The sequence below is a fragment of the Nesoenas mayeri genome (assembly GCF_963082525.1).
Source record: "Nesoenas mayeri genome assembly, chromosome: 15".
Lineage (NCBI taxonomy): Eukaryota > Metazoa > Chordata > Aves > Columbiformes > Columbidae > Nesoenas > Nesoenas mayeri.
The window spans coordinates 2,587,711-2,608,365 of record NC_137559.1 but is presented as its reverse complement, the minus strand read 5'-3'; the positions used below and the strand labels follow the sequence as shown (position 1 = coordinate 2,608,365).

At 48.4% G+C, this 20,655-nt stretch overlaps 2 protein-coding genes across 2 annotated transcripts; both read left to right on the top strand.

Annotated features, from left to right (window-relative positions):
- Positions 1-1,567: 1,567 nt before the first annotated feature.
- Positions 1,568-3,813, top strand: GRIFIN (galectin-related inter-fiber protein; the record flags this gene model as incomplete). Its single annotated transcript, XM_080353945.1, has 4 exons — positions 1,568-1,579; positions 2,886-2,965; positions 3,060-3,222; positions 3,649-3,813. 4 exons carry the CDS (start codon positions 1,568-1,570, stop codon positions 3,811-3,813), a joined length of 420 nt encoding a protein of 139 aa, XP_080210071.1.
- Positions 3,814-15,870: 12,057 nt separating this feature from the next.
- On the top strand, positions 15,871-17,196 carry LOC308046391 (galanin receptor type 1-like; the record flags this gene model as incomplete). Its single annotated transcript, XM_080354169.1, has 1 exon — positions 15,871-17,196. One exon carries the CDS (start codon positions 15,871-15,873, stop codon positions 17,194-17,196), a length of 1,326 nt encoding a protein of 441 aa, XP_080210295.1.
- Between the last annotated feature and the right edge of the window lie 3,459 nt (positions 17,197-20,655).

Here is a 20,655-nt window from a genome sequence, read left to right as displayed (position 1 = left end):
CACACTGTATTGTCCAAGCTTTCCCCAGTCCCTTGATTTCATTAGCATAATTATAATAAACTTGGCATGATTATTTAGCTTGCAAGTCACTCCTGTCCTACATGCAGGACTGCACCGCTGCCTGGTTTTACCCACCACCGCAGTGCGTATCTCAAAAGCAACCCCTTCTCCCCATAGTCCCTTGCTTGGCTGGCAGGAGAAACAAGCAGGGTGGGATGATTTGGGGGATGAAAACACAACTTTGGGTTCAGGTCACAAGTAGAGGAGACATGCAGCTGGACAGATTGGAGACGCCGATGTCCAGCATCCTACAGCAGCCCAAGGCAGGATGGGTGGGATGTCCCTGGCCCTGCCACCACCACCTCAGCACATCGTACCTGGAGAGCAGGGAGCTGAGCAAGAAGACCACGGCAGAGCTCAGCTTCACATGGTTTGGTTTTGTTGGAGTCCAAACAGGCAAATCCCAGCCTGGGACTTGGCTTTTTCAGCCCTGAGAGAGGCTGTTGGCTTCTGTGTCCACTGGATTGCATTTTTAACCATCTGCCAAGGGCACCAGAGCCTGGGATAGTAGCTCTCATTCTTCTTATCTGCTGGAAATATAATAAGCACATTAAATAACATTAGCACTGTGGTCCCTATAGTGAGGAGGTTTTAACCATGAAAGCCATGAATTCCTGTTGGACCAGCCAGGGAGCATCACAGCTTCCCATGCATACAGAGTTGTGGCCAGCATCTGTTTTTAATGCATTTACCCCATAAAGGATGGGGGGATGCGCAGCTGTACATTAGCACATGCTGACTGTCAGTATGAAAACCCCCATCACTGAAATTAGTTTCATCACTATGCATTTCTTGGTGCCTTTTCATGACAGGAAATATCAGACAAAGGCTCCCTTGCCCTGCTCCCAAATCCCTGTATTGTCCCCAGCAGGGAAGGAAAACACAGAGCTGGGTGGTGCTGAGCTCAGCACAGCAGCATCCCGAGCCCCACTGGCCCCAGGGCATCGCGAGGTGGAAATGCGGCTGTGACAAAGCTGCATCAGCTCATTTCAGGCCAGGCTCTGACCCACAAAGAGTAAGCAAAAAGGAAAATAGGGAGAAAAAGAAATCTCTGTTGATCAGGGTGAAGCTGAGTCCCTGTAGGAGCCACCATTTCTCCTTTGTTATCTGCTTTCTCTCCGGACCTTACTCCCAGTATCTCCCCCAGCTTTGGAAGTCGTCATCCTTTCTTCATGCATCAAACACATCTGCCCCCCCACATTAACAGCCTGATGCCCCTCCACCCTGTCGCTGCCCCACACCAGCTCCATCACGTCATGGCTCAGGACTGCCCAGCCGTCACTGCCTTTGTGCGGGCAGCAGCGGGGCTGGATTAGCCCTGCACGCATGAGCAGGCTGACCCCGCTGGGCGAGCAGTGGGATTTGCTGCTCCCCATCTCCCAGCCGTGCCCGCAGCCCGCTGTCACCGCCAATCCCCGCACACGTGGGCTCCTGGCTGGTGGTCCCTATATAGACCCTTCTGGCTGCACACCCAGCAGGGTCTGCGGCACTGGGGCATGCGAGCAGGATGGCATTGCGGGTAAGTGGTGGGGACAGGGTCTGGCACAGCTTGGTCTGTCTGATGGGTGACAGCACAGGGTCAGGCGGTGGATAAAGGAAAGAGACACAGATGAGCATAAGAAAGGCAGAAATCCTGAAAGATGTGGGGATGCTACCTGTGGTGCAGCCCCTCTAATGCAGTGCAGTCCAGGCTATTGCGAAGCTCAGAGCTTTGTGGCTTTCTAGAAAAGGTCATAGCACAGATTTTCATCTCAGTTATGCCAGGGCTGGTCTGGAGTAATTCTGCCCTGGTAGCAGCACAGAGTTTAAGCTGAGACCAAGATAAAACCAGCGCTTTAACAGAGGAGATCTGTGCTTTGCCATCCATCTCTGCTGGGACAGCTGGCAGCAAAGAGGGAATTGCTGTTTTCTGTGTATGTGGTGTGGCTTTTGCTGGGGGTGTGTGCAATGATGACAAGCTAAGGATCAAGGCAAGGCTAACCTGGGTGCTGCTGTCACCATTCGCTGTTTGAAACCATACTGTCAGCTCCATCAGTCCTCTGTGCTTTACAGGGGTGAATACACCAGGTTTTAAAACTACCCTCCAAAATTAGCCAGGCATGAGATGGGCCATCACCACGTCTCAGCTCCTGAGACAATAAGTTTGGGAGAGGAGGATGCTCAGAAATGCAAGATCATTAAAGTCCTACAAAAAAAAAAAACACACCAGTGGGGTGAAATGGCAAGCAGTTCTTATTAAAATGAGTTATTTAATAAAACTATTAATTATTCAAAAGGGAACATTTTCCAGCTCACTTTTTGCAAGTTTAACCTTGGAGATGTGGGTAGGAGGTGGAACAGGGAATAAGGCAGGAGCTCGTGGAAAGAGTTACCCCCCTAACACCAGATGAGGACAGGCTGGATGCCACATTACACCCATTCTTTGATCAGTTCTTGTCTTTCTCACTGTTTCAAAGCACCACAAAGTCTTCTGCTCTAGATTTTGTATTGCTCAGGCAGGAAGAGGAGCAGAGCATCTTTTTGTCCTGCTGACAATGAAGGCATTCAGGTCCTCCTTTAATTTTTGCTCCCTGATTCCACCCAGCTCTTTACAAAAGACCTTGGGTAGTAGCAAATCCCACCTCATCAACTGGATGTTTCTTCATTTCTTATCAATTTAGAGGCCCTGAGATTATTGAGGAGTGAGAAGGTGGCAGAGAGCATGCCTGTATGGGAAACAGGGACAATAGAGACTATAAAGAGAGGGTGAGAAATATAGAGAAGTGTAAGAAATGAGCAGGGCTGTGCATCTCTCCCACCTTGCCACGCTTCACTGTCACCAACAGTTTGAGGCCCTGTACCCAGAGGGGATGTGTCCCGGCTGGAGCATCGTGGTCAAGGGCGAGACCAGTTCCAGTACAAGCATGTAAGGACACACTCCGCTCGCAGCTCTCCTGCCTCGTGAGAGCCAGCAGCATCGCTCCACGGCTCTCCATCACTTCTTTCTCTCACCATCTTAGGTTTGAAATTAATTTGCTGTGTGATCCCGGGGACCAAATCGCTCTCCATTTTAACCCCTGCTTCTCCAGCTCCAGAATCATCTGCAACTCCTTCCTCGCCAACTGCTGGGGGAAGGAAGAGGTTATTAACACCTTCCCCTTTGAGGCAATGGAGCCATTCCAGGTAACACTGTGTCACCCCACCGGTCTCCTTGGGTAGGACAGGAGTGACACAGCCAATACCAGGGTCCTCCTCCTGGCTCTAGCCCTGCCTTCCCTGCCAGCACCACAAACAGTGACATCCCCTCTCTGGCTCCATCCCCTCTTAATATCTCCATTGTCCCCTGATTTTGCTGCTGATTTACACCCAACTCTGACACAAACATGCAGAGCCTCAGGACTAAATCCTGGATGCTGTATTTGTTTTCAATTTAAACTTTGAATTATCACAGATTTCAGCTATCATAAAGCAGAAGCTCAATTATTGCCTCCTTTTGCCCAAAGAAGGGATGAGCAGCGTGTGTCAGCTCTGGCAGCATGTTTGTGCCCAGATCTGGGCACTCACTGATATGATGGCAGCATAATGAACCTAACACAGTCTCTCTTTCAGGTTGAAATCTACTCTGACCAAGACTACTTCCACATTTTTATCAATGAAAACAAAATACTACAGTACAAGCATCGCCAGAAGCAGCTTTCGTCCATCACCAAGCTGCAGATTCTCAATGATATTGCCATTTCTTCAGTGGAAATCACCAAACGAGACCTTTACTAGAGACCCAAGTTGGGACAGTCTCACAGACCATTCCCCCTTAAGCTCCTGATTCAGCTGGAGACCATCTCCTCCCCTTCCCCACCCAACACATACCATCACCGGTCAAGGAAATAGCAATGCATATGTCCTTGTAGTGGAAGCGATGGTCATTCCCATCGCACGCCACCAGTGCATGTCAGTAACTTCACCCCAGATCACCAAAGACCTTCTGCTCCTACTATGCCTTAGGGTGCACAATGGGCTTTGTAGGTCTTATTTTTGCTGTTGGACAATGTGACAGATCATAGAATCATTTAGTTTGGAAGAGACCCTCAGGATCATTGAGTCCAACCATAACCTAACATAGCACTAAACCATGTTCCTAAGAGCCTTGTCTAAACACCTTTTAAACACCTCAAGTAGTCTGGACACCTGAATGCTACCCCAGAAATTGTGTTTGCCCAAGAGTAGGGTGCGTATTAGTCGGCTATGTGGTGAAGGATGCAATGGGTATGGGTGTTAGGGATGGAAAAGCACTTTTCTTTCGAGGAGCTGTGTAAAAATGCTGCCATATTTGCCAATAAAATCAAATACGGAAAACACTGCTGGAGTGTCCCTCACTGGGTAGATCAACCGAGTTTTTTATTCCCTGCAAATCTCTAGACACCTGGCATGAACAAGGACATGGGAAAATGCTACAATTTTGTTTTGAGGGCTAACATGAAATGAAGGTTCTATGTAGGCAGATCAGGGTGATAAGATTCAACTTGGAAGATATTTCCAGAAATTCCTTTCACCAATTGAGAGATGTTTGCCCAGCCTGAGTCCTGCCAGCTCCAGGCTTCTCAGACAGACCCCAAGAGTGACGTAGTGGGTCAGAAAAGGGCAAAAGCTTAAAGAAACACATAAAAGAATGTGGTTTCTTCATCATGCATCAGAAATGCAGCTGGACTCCAAACAAAGATCTGAGTAAATCAGGGGTTAGAACTTATGATAAAAGTTTGGAATGAACAAAATGTCATTATTTCTGTGGATAACCTCTGTTTTTTCTCCTTGCTCTGCTTTCCCATTTCCTTCTCTCCTCCTTTTTAGTTGTTTTTCAAAGCAGTCCTCTTGTCTCTTGCACCCTCTTCTCTTTGCCACCCTCTTCCTTGTAGCACAACATATCTCTTAACTCCTTGACCAGGCCACAGCAGGCTAAAAGATGTTATTTTTACTTTGTTTTAATTACATGCATCATAAAAAGCATAATGTCACAGTGTTAAATCTGAACGGGAACTCACTCCAAAAACGCAATTACAGCTGCCCCCAAATCACTCCTTTGTTCCTCAGACATAGGACAGACCACATTCCTGATGCAAAAGGCAAAGACGATCCTGCCTTGCCAGCCCTTTCCATCAAGGAGAAATTCTCACTGCTTAAATTGGCCATTGCGAACTCTTCCCTCTATTTATAGTTTCAAGGACTTATGAGGAAGAGGTGACCACATAGCCAACCACAACACAGGATGCCCCAAATTTAACATTTATGAGCCTGCTAAAAAGTTTATAATGTTTTTCCAGACCATAAAGAACACCAACCGGAAATCATCCTGTTCATGTGGCAAAGCACACAACAAGAACACAAAATAGTCCCAAAATGGTACCTCCTTCCTCCAAAAAGAACACAAAATACATTTTGGAAACAACCAGAGTCTTGTTGGCAAGTCAAGAAGGTTGAAGTTGGTGCAGCTTCCTCTGACAAGGAGTAAATCCATCACCCCCAGGACCAGAGGGTCAGCTCAAATTCTGGTTGTCATGATGTAACTCAGGGGTTCAACAAACTTTACTCTTATAGTTATCTCTTCAGTAAAACAGGCACAAACACAAAATCAGGCCTGCTGGGATCTCTGTGTCATGCATCTGATGATGCTGAACTGCATTTGAAATAAATTGTTCCTTTTATTTGGGCTTCTTCAGAGGATGATAGAGACAGATCATTTTTCATGGAGGGAAAGTGATGAAATTATTTATAAGGATAATACTTTGTACTTATATGTCTGCAAACTCCATCAATAGCCACTGCTGAAGAAAACACACCACAATTTCATTGTTTTCCAGAACCAAGCACAAAGAACCACAGACAAACAAGGGAAAAAAATATTTCAAGTGTAAATAAATAAAGAGATGCTACAAACACAAAATACATCAGGCAGCAGCAGAGGTTATGTCCTGACTCCCATCTCAGTCCCTCCTGACACATTCACAGAATTGCTGCTGGCTTCAGGACTTTATTTGCTGAATCCTCCAGCCAAAACACTCCCCAGGGTGAAGGGTCTTCAGAGCAAGAGACATCTGGGGAGCTGCAGAGCGTTTCTGGGAGGAAGACTCCAGGGCTGGCTGTTTATAGCTGTTCTGCACAGTTTTATGGGGAATGAGAGATGCCCTCCAAGTGTGTGACCCTCACTTGTCCCTTGAGGGGGAACTCCAGAGAAAAATGAAGCCCCACGATTATGACAGTTAATTAAATTCTCAAGAGGGGGATGGCACATCAGACTTGCGCAGAGGCATTGCCTGCTGCTATAGGAGGTGATCAAAAGGAACAAATCAGTCCTTTTTCCCCAATTTTAACCAACCTTTTGATTCAAGACCTGGGGTTTGAAACTGAGGAGGGAACTGATGGAAACAAGCTCCTGCCCAGGGGTACTTTTGAAGAGCTGGAGGCCTTTTGAAGGGGAAGGAGCAGAGGCGGCTGCTGCTGCAGCTCTGGGAGGGACCAGTGTTTCACTGGCCAACCTAAAGACCAAGCTCAATATTTTTGCTGTGGCCAAGTGCAGCACAGGAGCTGGGCTGAAAAGCTTCCAGAGAGCAATTATTTTTGTGACAGGATTGGGACTGTCCTAGGCAGGATCTGCTAATAAAGCAGCAGCTTCTGCCCTTAAAGCTCATGGAAACTGGTGAGGGACACCTGAGAGACATCCCTCAGGAGGCAAAGCCACGAGAGGTGATGACGTCCCATGCAGGCTCTGCCTTTCCCACTGATTCTCCTCATTTGGGCTGGATCTGCAGAGCTCAGTGAAATGCTCTGGCTTACCCCTAGGTCAGTGAGGGGAAAACCAGGCTCACAATCCTTCATGCTCGAGCTGTGCCTGGACTCCTAGGGCCGAAGTCCCCTCTGGCAGTGTCATAGTGGTGCAGATCTCCTGAGGAGCACCTGCTGATGCTTGAGCAGAGCGCGCTCCTGGGTGTCGCTGACACTGCTGGCAATCATCACATACCCCAGCAGCAAAACACCTGCAATTTCCTCATGAGTTGGTGAGCAAACGGCTCCTACATCAGCAACAGTCACATCTCATCAGCAGAGCAGCAGCCTGGAGACATCAGACTGAGTGACACTGTCTCTGAGAGCCTTAGCAAGGGACAGTTGAATATCAGACACAGGGTGCTGCTTTGAGATAGCAAAGGCAGCGTGAGAAAGGGCAAGGGCTTGTCACCAATGCAGTGGGAAAGACTTCTAGGAAAGCACAAAGGAGAAAGTCATGCAGGTTGCATCTGCCTCATACTCACTTTCTGACTTGATTAATTATTCTTTTCACATGACCATCCCATTAAAAAGAAAAAAAAAAAAAGGGCAAACAAAAAAAACCCACACACAACAACAAATAAACCCCCACAAGCCAAACAAACACACCAAATTTTGATGCTGGAGGTTTAGCTACTTACTGATGGCTAGAGAGCAGCTCTGGTGGTGAAGGGCAGGACGGGGGCAATCGTTAAGCATTTAACTAACAATTCCCTTTCTCCTCCCTTTTCAATGCCCCCATGAGCATCTCCTGATGGAGAACAGCTGGGCTGCTGCAGAGAGCTTCACCTCTCCATTGATCACTGTGTTGTGGGGCAGGTCAGTGATCATGGACCCAAGTCTATGGCATCTCTAACTTCCCAGGTCCTCCAAGGTCTCTGTTTTCCCAACACTTCACCACAGAAATATCTGCCAGAAGCACGGAGCTTATCGGTACTGACTTTCTTCCTTACACCTCTAAGCCTTTATCCAAGAGGCTGCTTATTCAACAACATGGGCTGTCAAACTCACTAAATGCTCAGGAGTCACAGGTGTTAGCTGGCAGCACTGAGGAACATAAAGGGCAAATATTCGGCATATTTCTGAAGAGCATGAGCAAAACAAGAGGAAAGGAGGAGTAACTCTCAGTTTTATCTGGGAAGAGGCACTTCTGAGGCATTAGGCAGCTTCAGATTGCAGCTAGAAAGGAGCCTCTGCTGGAAAGCAGAGGGATATTTCTTTTATTGCCTTTAAAAGAGCTTCATAAAACCATTTCCACTCACAGCATCCCCATCCAGAGCCAGCTCAGATAGGAAAGTACACCTCCCAGCCCTGGTCTTGCATGTGTGGTGGCAAGTACCAGCTGCAGACACTAAATGAAGGCTGGAGAGGGATTATTTTCTGAAAGAAAGGATCTGGTCTAAAGGTTGAAGAATTGAAAGCTGATGGTATCACTTTATATGGCAGCTGTATGACTGTATATCACTGCTGCTTAAGGAAACAGTGACAGAAATTAGTCTAATGTACAATTTTGCTCGCCTTCCAGTTCCACAGTCTGTTCAAGACCTGCTTGCCAAAGCTGGATGCAACCTCTCATGTTATTCCTTCAAGCTATACCAACAGAGTCGGCCAAATCTCTGGTTTTACCAGAGCACAAGGCAACAGCCTATGGTTATGAGGATGCTTTCTCTGCACCGTCATACCATCACAAGGCTGTCTGGGTCCTATAAAGCACTTTAAAACTATGGGGATACAAATAAACTATAAAAAGAAGGAAGTATGACAAACCAGCCGTGCAGGTGAGGAAACAGAGGCACATGGAGGAAAGGAGCAGAGCAGAAAGGGAAGGAGAGAACCAGACACTTCAGCCTCCAGTCTCCTGCTCTGCCCCTGCAGCTCCTGCCCATGTAGCCAGTGGGTAAGTTTGGCTGGACATTTTGTGATCCATCAGGTGTTGCCCAGAGCCTTAATGAGCCAGCAGGCTCTATGTTGAAGCCCTGCACAGCCCAGGTCACACAGATGAGCCAGGCCTGTGTCTGAAATGAGGGGCCAGGCTGCTGAGCAGCTCATTAGCCCAAGGGTTTTCCATTCATCTGTACACAGGTATCATTGCTGTGGTCTCAGCTGCTAATCAGCATTTTTCTACCTTCTTTTATGCTCCAGCCCAAACAATGATCAAAGAGCCACCAACATCCCTTCATTTTCTTCTCCTTCCTTGACACACCATCTGTCCAGAGAAAGGCTTAGCAATCGCTGTGTGATTTATCACACAAAAAGCTTTCCGATTTCAAAAATTGGAAGTAAAAGCGAGATGCAGCTATTTCACCTTCTAACCCCCACCTTTGTGCTAAACACCAGCTACTGTCAGCTTTCATTTCTTGAAGGTGCTGTGAACACACATTGGAAGCAGAAAGACAGACACGGTCAGTGGTGATGAGAGGGCAGTGATTGTAGCTCCAGTAAATTGCCCAAGTCTTTCTAGACGAGTCACTGCACAGAGAGAGGTGAGGCATTATCAGTAGAGAGAAAAGTTTGCAAATGATCCTGACAAACTTCAACAACCTCTCAAAATCTCTGCCTGCCTGATTTTCTATGACTAGTTGTGGAGATTCCTCCTAAAAAGCTGTGCAAAATAAATAACAGCTCACAGATTGGGTTGGTATTTTCCCCCTTACCTTGTCAGAAGATTAGAGCAGGGTGCTGGAGTGCATTCAGACCCAGGATCACATCTCTCCCACCTGATGCCTTCTTGAATCCACCCAGCAGAAATCCTAAGGATTTCCTGATTAGGAGTACAAAATAGAGGAAAGCTTGTTTTTAAACACATGCCCATCAAGCAAACATACTTAAGTTCTAACAATAATAATAACAATTCTTATTGCAACCTCACCCCAGGAGCATCTGTTTTGTGATAGCTACCTGCAAAGCATCACCTAGGCTGAGAATAAATAATCTTGCTCAGAAAGACAAACTCCCTCCTGCTGTATTTTCTACAATCTTCATCTCCTCCCTGACACCAGCAGATCTGGGCCCTGAGAGGGCTTTTCTCACAGCCCTTCCTCCCTGCATTTCCCCTCCACAAGCCTCTGCAGCTGGGAACAGGCAAATAGTGGCAAATTTAAAGCCTTTGTCAGAGACTTCCCCCAGATGGCAATTAGCTGATGGAGCCCTAAGAGCTTTGTCATCTAAAAAGCTCTTTATTAGCCTGTTGCACCTGGATACAGAGCACTAGGGAAGCAATATTGTTATGCAAATTGGGCAGAAGGACAGAGGACTGACTGCCTTAGCAGCCCCTGCTCTTAATATTGTTTTATCTGCCTCCCTTCTCAGTTGTATCAGTGGAAAACTGCATGGACCGCTGGAGTTACAACAGGATGAAATGGAGCTCCACAAACCTGGTCAGACCACCAGTTTTGCTCAGTTACCACATCTGCTTGATTTAGGCTTTACTTTCAGTCTGATTCTAATTATTTCTCCCCAGGTTGATTTGATCGAGGGGGTGAGGCCACCCCACAAATCATGGACACAGAGGAAATCCCACCCTTGCTTCAACCAACCCTGGATCACAGCTCAGAGGACAGAGGGGCTGGATGCGGCGTTAGATGGTTGTTTTGTACATCAGCTTCCACGTCAGCTAAGTCCTGGCTTCTCTTCACTTCTGGAAGACTTGACTTAGTGCTTCAGTATCGCTTCAAAATCTTGTCTGTACATTTGTGCAATGAATTAGGGATCCACAGCACTGATGTCTCTTTTACAAAAACCAAATCAACAACAAACAACCCACCACTTTGTTCTGCAGCACATCTCTAATTAGTGACTCTCCTTTTAAAGAGACAGGGTCAAATTCACTTGGTGTGGTGCTGGTTCCAAGCAGAGTCCGTGCATGAGCGTGTTCATTCCTATATTCCCCAGCCTGCTACTTGCCTGCATTTCTGCACAAATCAAAAGCAAAGATATCTGAAAGACAGATTTTTCAATCACACTAATGCCAAAACAGTGTCTCATTGTTCTTGAGTGAGTGAACATCATATCAGACAAATTCTTCTGTATGAAATTATCTTTTTATTTCAGCCACTACATTTCTGTAGCACTCAATCTAAGAGGCTTCCAATAAAAAAGCACAGAAGATAAGGAATTTGGCACGTATCTGTTTGTGAAAACAGACTTTGGTGCATATTCTCAGGCATAAAAATGCATACATTCTCCATTTGAAATCCTCCAAAGGACACTTGAAATAGTTTAAATGTTTCATTCTTTGATTAAGAGGGAAGAATAGTGGGAAAAGAAAGGTTTTCGCTCTCATAAAAGTAATTACAAGCAACAAACATCGATTCCCAGATGTTTTTCATTTGGTTTATGATTTTCTTTTCAAAGAATCTGAAGTGCACTTGGCATCTTCTGTGTATTGTCTTTGTGTGCGGCATTGGCCTCTTATATCTCCTCCTGGATTCACAGCCCCACTGACATCAGGGAACGTAACATCAGAGCTATACTGAGGACATGGACCACAGTGCCAGAAATAACCCGTGTCCCCACTGGAACCGCGGTGCCGGAGCAGCAGCGGCACAGGGACAGAGCAGCCACCAGCAGAGGGAGCGGCAAAGCCGCTCAGAGATCCCCCAAACCGGTGGCACCCAGGATTTGGGGAGTTTAGTTGCTGGGTTAGAGATCTGTGAGAAAATGGCCCAGAGAAGAACGGACTCCTTTTTTTGTTCAATACACGTTAGCAAACAATTATGCCGTTCCTTTCTTCTGATGCAAGAGAGACGCAGAGAGACAAGCTCCATATTACTCCTGTTTATATCAAGCACCATAAATGCTCACACAGACACCCCCAGGCTGCAGCCGCAGCCAGGTGGGGGGCAGAGTGTGCACAGCATGGGGCCGGTGTGAGGGCTCAGGGAGCCTCCCTGACCCCAAGGTCCCCCCATCTCCACGCCATCAGTCAAAAACTTGTGAAGGACGGAAGGGTTAAGTGGCAACAAAGCTGGGGTTTAGCCAGTGCTTTTCAAGGGCAGTCCAACCAGCACCTCCCAGCAAAAACAGTGGGAAATTATTTCAGTGTTGCCCCCCCATATCAAGCTGGGGTGCACTCCCAGCTCACCATCTCTTCCCAAACACAAACAACCCCTGGACAGTCCATCCCAGTAGCACCAAGAGAGCCCCCCCCCAACTTGACTGAGACAAGCCCTGATTTTGTTTTGTCTCTGTGAAGTGAGCAGACCCCACCCCACAAATCTGCTGGGCAAGCCCAGTGCGGGGAAAAGCAGCTGCATCCTCTAATCTCATTGTCTCAAAACAGGCTTTCTGATCAAACTGCAGCAGATGAGACACATCAGGCATGTTGGGATACACACTGAAAGAAAGCTAAGAAACAAAAGTGTCCTTTGGTTAGGTGCTAGCCAGCAAACAGCATGTCAAGGACACAGCTCTGGTGGGTCCACCCAGGAGTGTGCATTCCCCATGGGGAGGCACTGGCAGGGGGGAATACCCCTCCCAGAGCCCAGCCGCTAAACCATGCCCTGTGTACTCAGCAGGGAGAATGAGCTGCTGTAAGTAGATGCACAACCAGAGGAATTGCTCCACCTTCACACTCTCCAGGAGATGGTCCATTTGGTCACCAGCATAAGCTGGAAAAGCCTTGAGGTTTCCTTAACTTGCACCAGATCTTGGGTCTGGGACAGTCAGAGCATCACTGCGGATGTGCAACACCCAGCTCGTGGTGCAGCAGGAGCAGGGAGATGTGCTGAGACAGCTATGCTAAATTTACCCTGTCCTGCGAGTCTGGCGTGCAGTGGGCAGAGTGGGATTGGGCAGCAGTAGCAGGCTTGGGAGATGTGAGTTTTTCTGAGACTCTGGCGGAGTCCCAAAGTGGCTGACTCACTCCTCTCAGGTCAGTTCTTCACAGCTGGAACTCCGGTGAGACCAGTGGGTTATTTCTAATGTACATTGCTGTACAAGCAGAGTCCACTTCATTACCCTTGCTGGTGAAGGATGGCTCGTGTCTCCAGTGGGATTTATTTAGCTTCCATGCCAAAGGTGTTCCGTAAGACGGGAACCAATGTGAAAAGGATATGGCATTTCTTTTTGTTGGACGTTTTCTGTCTTGAGTTATTTGGTGACTTTGAACTTGTTAGAATCAATTAACTCATTATAATCAACGCCCTTGTCCTCTCTCTCAGCTGTACACAGCATATAGATTTGTCATTTGTTGTTAAAGATGACTTGGCATTTGTGAGTTGTGTCAACGGATACAAAAGCAGATTAATCCTAATTATATTGAACCACTGATGAACTTAATAGCCTAGCCTAATATTTTAAGGTCTAAAGGTTCATTAGCAGTAAATCATGCAGGTTACAAATAAAGTGCATGAGGAGAAAAAGAAAAAAAAAAAAAAAGAACATAACTGTATTTATGAGCTTGAGCCTTTGGAAGGTGACTACCCAGACAAAATATGTTCAAAGAGCCCTGGCACAGTTCTTCACGCTTTTCTATTGTATTCTGTTAATGCCCTACTAAAACTGTTGACTTTAACACCTCCATTCTGTTGTTTTCTGTGTGTAATGACAGGTCTGCTTTAGGGAGGCCGGGCAGTGGCTGGCAAGGGCTTGGGTGCATGGAGATTTCCAATTGCCAGCTTTGAACCTGGGCTGTGTAGTTGCCTGTTTGCAACAGATCCATTTGCTTGTGGAGCAGCTGTGAAATTGTAGCAGATTTTAGGTATCCATGAGAGTATCCATGCATTTCACTGCATAGCATAATGTGTACCTTGTGCTCTGGGCAACACATTATAATTAGTTTGTAGAAGACGTTTGTCTCTGAAGATCTATAAATACACATACATAAAACTATAAGGGAATAAGCAGTCACATGCTTAAAGCAAATGCATTCTAATGTGGAAGAGCTGATCACATTTCCTACCCCGCAAATGTGGTTCCACTGCTGATCTTGCTTTCATTTCACGTAAGCCTGACCAAAAATATTTACTTTCTTCTTTCACCTAAATAGACTAAAATGGATGGAGAATTTCCTGCTGAAATCAAGGGCATTCACCATCCGGTGACAAACAGCCTCCACCTGTGCTGCATTAGTTACCTCGCTCTCAGAGAATGCAAAGAAAGAAAATAAAAAATAAACACCTCAGGCGGAGGTATCAGTTCTTCTTGTCAAATATTCCGCCCTGTGATTCACTGGCATCATCTGAGCACCTCTGGTCAAAAGCTTCATTTTACAAACCAACCTTGTTTCCCAACCAAGCCCTTCAACTTTTGCAAGTAACTTTATTCCATGACCCATTTCCCCCATTGCTTCAGTTTAAGAGAGAAGACAAAAAGTTGTGTTTCTTTTTGGAGCGCTTCTTGTTTGAGTGGTTCCCACCAATATCTGCTGTGGTGTTAACCATTGGCGTACCGGTCTCTGCTGGAGAGTACAGAAGGAGGGTGGATTTGATGTTAGAGTAGAAGTAAGCACAGAAGTGCCGGGGTACCTCCCTGTCCCGCTGGAGCTGAGCCCAGGGAACCCCCAGGAGAGGAGGGAACATCAGAACGAGTCCGGTGGGGTGTACTCACGTCCCTGCCTGTCTGGTCCCTACCCGGTCCTGCTATGCCTGGTCTTGTCCAGTCGCTGGCCAGTCCCTGCCTGGTTCTGTCCATCTTTGCCCGGTCCTTCCCAGCCCTGCCCGTTCCCTGCCCGGCCCAGGAGGAGCTGTCCCTTCAGCACCACGGTGGGCTTGGCTCGGCTCGGTTTAGCACGGCCCGGCCCGGGCAGGGACCAGTCCCAGCCAGTACTCCCGGCGAAGGGGATGGAGGGGATGGGGCGGTCGCTTCCCTGCAGGGCAGGGCAAGGGTAGGGGGCGTGTGCGTGTGCACAGGGTGTGCGTGTAGGGGTGCAAAGTTTGAGCTGTACCTGCGTGTGCAAGGAGGATGTGAGCGGGAGGGCTGGGGGGAGTGCAAAGAGGGTGCGAACATGCAGAGATGTGGGAGAGGGTGGGGGGACACAGGAGGTACAGAAAAGGGTGGTGAGTGAATGTGCGGGGTGCTTGTGTGTGTGTGCAGAGCGGGGGTGTGCAGGGCACCTGTAGGAAGGTCCGTGCAGCCAAGTGTTTGCAAGGGGAATCTGCACAGAGTGTGTGGGTGCGTGTGGGGGGATCTATAAGTGTGTGTGTGTTCTGGGGGATGCTGTGTAGGGACGGGGACTTTGTCGGGGTCCCCATGCAGATCTGAGGGCAGCTACGCAGGAGTGTGTGCGTGTGTTGTAGGACAGGTCTGTGAAGAGGGCTGGGCGTGTGTGTGCAGGACCGTGTGCGTGTGCAGCGCTCTGGGTGTGCGTGTGAGCGCGGGGGCCGCGCGGGTGCCAGCCGCGCTCGCAGAGTGGGCGCCGGGCTGGGGGTGCGTTGGGAGGAATTCGGGGGTGTTCGTGTGCCAGGAGCCCCGCGCTGCCGGCACACGGCGGAGCTGCCCGCGGGAGGAGCCCGGCCCGGTGCTGCCCGCCCTCTGCACGGTGAGTGCCGCCGCACCGCGCCGCGGGACCGGGGACAACCGAGGAACTGGGGGTAGGAACCCGGGGTGTGGGGGCAGCCTGGGACCGGGGTTCGGCAGCGCGGCTGCGGGGCGCACAACTTTCCCGGGAGGGAGGGGAGTCGTGGCGGATCGCGGCCAGGGCTGCTCACCAGGGGTTCAGGGAGGATGGGGTCCCCTTTCGTCTTTCCGACCCCCCCGAAGGCGCCGTGTCCCCGCGGCCGGACACGGAGCTCCCCGCCGGCTCCGCCGCCCTTGCCCGGTCGGTGCCCGCGGAGCCGCGCAGCGCTGCCCAGCCCGCCCCAGCGCCCACGGCCGCCTCTCAAATAAGTTGCGGAGAAGCCATTTCTGACCCGACACCTTCCCCGGGAAGGGAAAACATTTCCAGGAGCCCGCGCTCATCCCTTCTCTCCGCACCGTCTTTTGCAGGCATGGTTGATCTCAGCTAAACATGCTAAGAGCGCTCGGGGCAGCGCTGCAGGCTCTGCCCCGTTAACCCGGGGTGCCCGGGGGGGCTCAGCCATGAATTCCTCCCTTCCCGCCCCCGGGCTTGCCCCCGACCCTCTGCAGCTCTGGCAGGAGGAGAATCAGACACAAGGCGGGCTCTGGAATGGGAGCCAGGAGCTGGGCTGGGAAGAGCTGGAGAAGATGCTCTTCCTCTTTGTGAAGGAGCCCGTCACCATCAGCCTCACGGCAATGTACCTCGTGTCCTTTGTGGTGGGCTTCGTGGGCAACATCATGTCCATCAGGGTGCTCACCCGGAAGCGCCGGAGTCGGGTGTCCAGCCTGAGTGCCACTCGCAGCCTCCTCATCAACCTGGCGGTGTGTGACCTCATGGTGGTGTGTGTCTGCATGCCCATCACCGTGGGCAACCTCATCTACAAAGCCTGGGTGTACGGGGATTTCCTCTGCCGAGCGGTGCCCTTCATCCAGGCGGTTTCTGTCTCCGCCAGTGTCCTCAGCCTGACCGTCATCAGCGTGAACCGCTACTACAGTGTGCACAATCCACTCAATGCCCGGTCTTTCTTCACCCAGAAGAGGATTCTCAGCACCATCCTGGTGGTGTGGTTGTTGTCCTCAGGGATATGCATGCCCCTCATCTTCATGAACAAACGGGATGAGATTGGGGTGGTGGAGGGTTTGCCTCTGGTGTTTTCCATCTGCAGGGAGATTTGGCCTCAGGAGAGGCTCAAGCAAGCCTACAACTTTCTGCTCTTCTGTGCCCTCTACTGCCTGCCGGTCCTGTTCAACATGGTCATCTGCTTCCTCACGGTGCGCCGGTTGTGGAGCCGCAGCAGCCAGCTGAAGGAGAGCACTGCCCTGAACCGCTCTCTGCCAGCCTCCAGGCTGAAGATCCGGAAGAAGGTAGCGCAGATGGTGGTGGCCCTGGTCCTGCTGTTCGCTATCTCCTGGTTGCCCGTCTACCTGATGGACATCTGGATTGATTTCAACATCCCCAAATCTTTGCAGGATGTGACTCCTCCTCCTTGGATCCTGCAGCTCAGACCTTTTGCCCAGTGGCTTGGCCTCACCAATTCCAGCCTCAACCCTATATGCTATTGCTTTGTTGGAAACCTCTACAGGTCAGCCAAGGAAATGAAGAGCAAATACCACCAAAGAATGGTATCTCTCTTTAACTTCTCTCTGTCCGAAGGGACAACCCGTTCCTCAGTCCCAGAGCTGCTCTCTTACCGGAGTTCAATGGACCCTGCAAGGAAAGGCCATTCTACCACCCCCACCATGGGCAGATATCGGGGTGGTCATGGCCATAAGAACAAGTGTGGACACTTGAACTCCTGCCAGCATCCACCTCTGAACACAGTCTCCAGTGAGAACACTTCCTTGTAATTCTGCTCAGGAAGTGCACCTTGCACCCTCATCTGCATTTAATGACTTTTTACAGGCCTTTCTGAACCAGGTATTTTAATGATGGAAAACATCTTTCTTCTAATCACACCTAGCACCAGTTCAAAAATACTGAGACAGAGGAAGAAGCAAAAAGAGAGAGAAAAAGGTGACATATTTTAACTCAGATCAAGTTTTTAGACAAATTATTTTCACCAGGGACAACTAGACGTGTAGCCCGTTGCCCAGTCAACAGTCACATAATTAGATAGATCAACTTCCCAACAAGTGGGCTCTCCCCACAGCTCCATCTCTGCATGCAGAGATGCCATTTGGATACAGCAACGATTTGACTGTTTGCTGCTGCACACCCTGTGCTGATAAGAGCAGTGATAAGAGGCACTCTCTGCTCCAAATCCATCAGTTGTAGTTACAAGCAGTGAAGAAATGCTAGAAACAGCATCATAAAAAGGAATAGTAGTGGAGAATTTCACACACTTTACCACTTGAGATTTCATTGTCTGATCATATTGTTTCACTCCTCCATGCAAATAAAGTCTCCTGATGTGAAGAGAAAGTGCCAGAAGCAGTAAAGCAACCATCACCACTTCACATTTGGGAATTCAGAAAGGATAACGTGGCCTCAGAGGTGATTTAAGAAATGCAATAGGAAAATATTCTTTGGGCATCAGGTCTCTTTCTTACAGCTATGTTCCTGCAGTGGAGTGGAAAGAGCTGGACATCTATTAACGTGATTTGCACTTGAAAAACCAGCCCTTGTTCAGCTGTGTCTGTACCAAACAAAGTCAATGGCATGTGAAAATAAAAATGGAAAGTGGCTTATAGCTAATAAAATCAGAATCAACTAAGGCAATGCTATTTGTCTGGGAAGGAGAGAATCAAAGTGCTCGCCTTTCCTGAGGATCTGAAGTAGGTGAAAACCTATTTCTTCCATCATCTCCTTTAAAGAAGGCTTTGATAAATAAATTGTATATTTTTATTATGTTAGCATCGAAAGGCCTCACTAGAGCTTGAGAATTCTGTTGTGCTAAGAACTGGATCTATATTCATAAGGAAAAGAAACGTTTCTCCCAAAGAGCTCAAAGTGAAAATACATCAGACCAGGCAAGAAGTGGGAGAAAAACAAAACAAACCAAAACAAACACACAAAAAAATAAAAACAAACCAAAACATACAAAACAGTTACAACAAAGACCCAAAAGGCTGCAATGAAAGTAGAGATCTGCCCCTTCCCTGTTTGTGTCCAACGCTGAGTGTGAGGGGACACACATTGTCCCCAATGCTGGGGGAGTCCGTGTCCCGGCTGCTCGGGTACCTGTGCCAGGTGCTGCCAGGCTCTGCTCTTGGCAAGTCCCAACACGGATGCAGCAGCTTTCCTGGGAGAGGAGTTTGCCTTTAATAGCACAGACTTTTTGATGACTGGGGGCTTCTTTTTATTACTGAGCAAAGGAATGATATTCTGGGAAATCCAAGTTTCAAATAATATTGTCTTGCCTTCTAGGGAGCCTTTTGCTCCCCCCCAAAAAATAGAGATGAAAAATAGTCATTCAACTCAAAAAGATTCCCACTTTTGTAATGATTGCACAATAACATTTTGTGTTACTAATGAGCTAACCAGAAAACAAAAGATTCCTCCTTCACAGGCAGTGCCATCCGCAATTTCTATTCTCTTTTTGTGTGAACAACAAAGACATTACAACTACCCAGATTTACTTCAGGTGAGAAATGGGTTTTATATGTGCTAGGAGATGAGAACATCTGCATTTTTTCAGGTGATACAGGAGTGTACCTACTGCTTGATCTTTTAGTAGCTGTGGAGAAAAGCCTGTGAACATTTTATTTCCTCTTTCAAGGCATATTTTTAGGGCTGACAAATTGCATCAGGCTGAGGAGCATTAAAAGCTTTTTCTGAATGCCCACTGACTCCAGGTCCTGGAAATAGATGTCCTCCACCCCCAGACCAGATGTAACACAATACTGAAAATTGCCTACGTTGCCCCGACCAATATATTTAAATCTGTCCTGAATAAACCACAGTGAAAGGACAGTGGAGATGCCAGACCAGCTCTGTGCCACGTGGTGGCCTGGCTCTGAGAATGGCCAGCACCAACTGATGCAATGGAAGGTGCGAGAAACCCACATTATAAAGTATCCCAGAGGGGATTTTTAAAGTTTTCTCTCAGCTCATGAGCGTTGCCAGGCCCTGAGACCCTGAAAGTCTCTGTACTCTCCACGGAAGCAGAAAAACCAGGGGCTGTGTGTTCTCCTGAATGTGTCCCTGCCTTTCTCCAGCCCCACAGAGCTCCTGACCACCAAGACACACTGTGGCAAGGACCACTTCCACTGGGCAAGGTCATCGCCTCTTCACACTTTCAAATGTATTTTCCAGTTTCATTCAGTGTTCCTGTTTTCCTATAATAAAGTTGAATTGCTCATTTTAACTCCTTTTTGTCTCCCTTGGTCACTCTTTCCCTACCCACCAAGCTCCAACCTCTTCTCCACTATTTCTATAGCAAAATCTCCCCCTGCCTCCCACCGTTATCACTCTTTGCCCGCGAATTCCCCTCACTCTAACGACTCATTCATGTTTTCACTCCTCTGATGAAAAATCCCTTCCTGCCCTGCTGATTTGAATGGCTCCTTTTGTGCTGCAGACACCTGTTTGTTGCGAAGAACACTGATTTATTTTGCACGGCTTACCCGACAGCTGCCAGGTAGTAATGAATTTCGGTCACTATCACCCAAGGGTAAATGAGAATCGGTGACGTCAATGTGAAAGCCGCCCGGGCTCGGGCAGTGATTTTATTAACCTGAACAGGTCCGTTAACGCAGCGGTGCCTGGATGACTCACGCTGGCTCTGAGCGAGGTGAAACCTCAGCATTTGGGAAAGTGGCTTTTTCCCCTCCTACCTGGTAAAACGTTTCTTTATATTTAGCACCGAGAAGACAACTGAGGGTCCTTCAGGCCACCCAAGCTCCTTGTTTCAGACACCAGGTGTTTTGACAGGCATTCAAGGGACTCACGGCCCTTCGAGGAATTGGGAGCAGCCACAGCTCTGGCTGATGAACACAGATGGTTTCCTCAAAGGAGCTGAAGCCGAACATCTCACACTTGGTGTGTGGTTGAGGAAATGTGTTTCTCTCTAAATGCATCCAGGCAGACTGCAAATGGGAATTTTAGGTGTCTTGATGACAAGGTTTTCCTGCTAATGCATCTCAGTCCCACTTTTCCCCCCACGGGACTTTCTTCTCTGCTTTGCCATTAGAATCAATACAGGCATTTTACCACATTACTAAACAGGATGTTTAAAACAGCTTTACTTGAATCCCTTTGCTGCAGTAAGGACATACAGAGAGTTCCTGTTTGGTAACTCTCTAGCTGAATATCCCATGATCGGTTCCTGTACCGCCAGTTTTGTCTCAAAGATGCTACAGGTTTAT